This window comes from Zingiber officinale, chromosome 3B, assembly GCF_018446385.1.
Source record: "Zingiber officinale cultivar Zhangliang chromosome 3B, Zo_v1.1, whole genome shotgun sequence".
NCBI classification, from domain to species: domain Eukaryota; kingdom Viridiplantae; phylum Streptophyta; class Magnoliopsida; order Zingiberales; family Zingiberaceae; genus Zingiber; species Zingiber officinale.
The window spans coordinates 107,166,050-107,169,306 of record NC_055991.1 but is presented as its reverse complement, the minus strand read 5'-3'; the positions used below and the strand labels follow the sequence as shown (position 1 = coordinate 107,169,306).

Sequence of the window (3,257 nt, the reverse complement as noted above, 5' to 3'; positions counted from 1 at the left end):
GCATGGATCCGGAGTCGGCGACATGGAGCTAGGAGACAACAGCGACATGCAGGTTGAAATATGACAGTGGCACATAGGCCGGAATACAACAGCAGCACGCAGGCAGAAATATGACATCGTCACTCAGGCCGAAATACAACAACGACTCAAAAATCGGAACACAACACAACGGCGCAAAGGCCGAATGACTCGAAGGCCAGATCGACGTGAAGGCCATAACACAATGGCGGCTTGCTCTGAGGTCAGATGCAATGGATAGGGCTCAGCGACAGGTTAGAGAAGGCAGACGATCACTAGAAGCTGCATCTCAAAGGGCGGGGGAGGGGGGGCACTAGAAGCGGCATCCCAGAGAGCGCTAGCGTTACGCCTGAGGCGACATATCGAGAGGTGATGACGATTGGATGCCTCGAAGGAGCGAGTGAGAGGGGATGCGACACGAAAGTGCTAGCCCGTGAGGTGGTGGCGTGCGCTGGCCCGTGAGGCAGTGGCGTGCGCTGGCCGGTGAGGCGGTGGTGTGCGTTGGCCGGTGAGGCGGCGGCTGCGCTACAAGGCGACGGAGTCAGCGTCGATGTGGAGAGGGGAGATGCGACAGGGCAGCGCTGGCGGTGAAGCGGTATGCGCTGTGAGGTGACGGAGGTGGTGTCGGCATGGAGAGGGGAGATGCAGCAGGGCAACCCTGGCTGGTGAAGCGACGTGCGTTGTGGTGCGAAGGAGACGGTGTCGGCATTGGGAGGCAATGTCGCGTGCTTGGCGGCAGTCACTGGAGGCGGTGTTAGAGGGCGACGTCTGTCACTGGAGGTGAGGGCGGCAGTCATTGGAGGTGTGGGGCTGGCTGCGAAACCAGTGGTCGCTGGAGGTGACCTGGACACAAGGGGGAGAGAGAGAGGAGACAATGCTTGTAGCAGGGAGGTGGCGCGTGTGAGATCCCTGCAGCAGTGATGCCCTCTTGCAAGAGAGCGAAGGCTAGAGAGAACCCCTTCGGCCTCCAAACCCTCAGGAGGAAGAATAATAACAACTCCAAAATGCCTTTTCTCCCACGTAGTCCCCACTTCTTTTCACCATATCACAAGTTTCTCCTTCAAGTCTAGTCGAAGTAGGCGCGAGTTCGACTGACTAGATAGTCCATCGTAAAGTTGAATCACTCTCGACTATAAAGTTAGATCGTGTAGTCTATACTATAACATCAAGCGAGTAGCTATGGCGCTGTCGAGCAAGCGGCATAAACTGTTGCCGAGCTAATGGTAGAAAATAGTACTAAGCAATCGACAAAAAATGATGCTGAGCGAATGACCAAGTAGATGCCGAGCAGGTGACCGAGTGGATACCGAGTGGGCAATGAGTAAAGTGAGTGTCGATAGAACGACGAGCGAAGCGAGTGCCAACAGAGTGGCGAGTGAGGCAAGTGCCGACAAAGCGATTAGTGAAGCGATTGTCAAGCGAGTGATGAGTGAAACGAGTGCCGACAGAGTGGCGAGCGAGGTGAGTGCTGAGCAGAGCGACGAGTAACACAAGTATTGGGTAGAGTGGCAAGTGAGACGAGTGCCTGGTAGGACAACGATTGAGAGAAATGCCGAGTGAAGCCGTTGTTATGATGGGTGTTGAGCGAAGTGATGATTGAGGGGAGTACTCGACCAGGGAGGAAACCTAGCCGGCTATTCGTGGACTTGAGCCGTGCACGTTTATAACTCACTCCGGGGAGAGAGTCATACACGCTAATAACTCATCGTTGGGATGAGAGTCTGGGACCCAACTGGATGGTCGTTGGACGCAAGAGGCCTATTCGTTTATAACTCGCATTGGGATGAGAGTCTGGCACCCGACAAGAAAGTCGTTGGGCGCGAGAGCCCTGCTCGCTTATAACTCACGCTGGGATGAGAGTCTGGGAGGCGCGTGAGCCAAGCACGCTTATAACTCATCACTAGGATGAGATTTTGGAACTCGACCAGATGGTCATTGGACACGAGAGCGTTGCTTGCTTATAACTCGCACTTGGGTGAGAGTCTGGGACCCGACTAGGAGTTCATTGGGCGTGTGAGCTGTGCATGCTTATAATTCATGCTGGGGCGAGAGTTTGGGACCCGAGTGAGAGGTCGTTGTACGCATGAGCCGTGCACACTTATAGTCGCTTTAGGACGAGAGTCTGGGACTCGACCAAGAGGTTGTTAGGGCACATGCGAAGCGAGTGTCAAGCAAAGTAGTGAGTGAGGTGTGTGCCCATGGGGCGATGAATGAAGCTAGCAACTGAGCGGCAAGTGAGTGATGACATAGTGATAAGGCGAGGCCAACTGAGCAGCGAGTGGAGTGCTGAGTTGAGCAATGAACGGAGTGTCAGGCTAAGCGGTGAATGGAGTGCCAGGCTAAGCGATGAGCGGAGTGTCGGGCTAAGCAATGAATAGAAGGCTGAGCAAGCGATCGAGCGGATGTTGAGGTGGCAATCGATCGAATGCCGAGTGAGTGACTGAGTGGATGCTAAGCAAGTGACTGAACGGATGTGGAGAGGATGCCGAGCAAATTACCAAGCCGATGCTGAGCAGATGATTGAGAGAATGTCGATCGAGCGACCAAGAGAATATCGAATAGGTGGTCGAGCGGTGCAAAGCGAGCGACTGAGTGGTGCCGAGCGGAAGCCAAACGGATGAGCGGGCAGTGCCGAGCGAGTGGCCAAGAGAATGCTGACATGGCCTTTGAGAGAATGCAGAGTGGGTAGCCTAGCGATGCTAAGCGAATGACCAAGTAGTGTTGAGCGGATGCCAAGGGGACGGGCGGGTAGCACCTAGCGGGCAGATGAGAGAATGTTGACCGGGTGAACAAGAGAATGCCGAGCAAGTGGCCAAGCGATGTCAAGCGAACGACCGAGTAGTGCCAAATGGGTGCCAAGAGAGCGACTGAGTAAGCAACCAATATAATGTCGGGCGGGAGCGGGGGCTGTGAGCTAAGAGGGTGCGGAGTCCGTGAGATCAAAAGTAAACGGGAGCGGAACCCATGAGCCGAGCGGGAGTGGAGCCCATGAGCCAAGCTGGAGCGGAGCTTGTGAGATCGAAAGTGAATGGGAGCAGGACCCATGAGCCAAGAGGGAGCAGAGCCCGTGGGATCGAAAGTGAACAAGAGCGGAGCCCGTGAGCTGAGTGGGAGTGGAGCCTGTGGGACACTGGTTCAAGACTAGTGATGATACTATGGTCCAAGACCAATGGAGATAGCTCGACCCCGAACGGGGGAGGTTGAGACCTGAAGAAGATATACCGATAGAGATACTCTGG

The 3,257-nt window shown here is 55.1% G+C and overlaps 1 protein-coding gene across 1 annotated transcript; it reads right to left on the bottom strand.

Annotated features, from left to right (window-relative positions):
• Positions 1-293: 293 nt before the first annotated feature.
• On the bottom strand, positions 294-815 carry LOC122055091. The gene has a single exon (XM_042616482.1). It carries the CDS (start codon positions 813-815, stop codon positions 294-296), a length of 522 nt encoding a protein of 173 aa, XP_042472416.1.
• Positions 816-3,257: the final 2,442 nt, after the last annotated feature.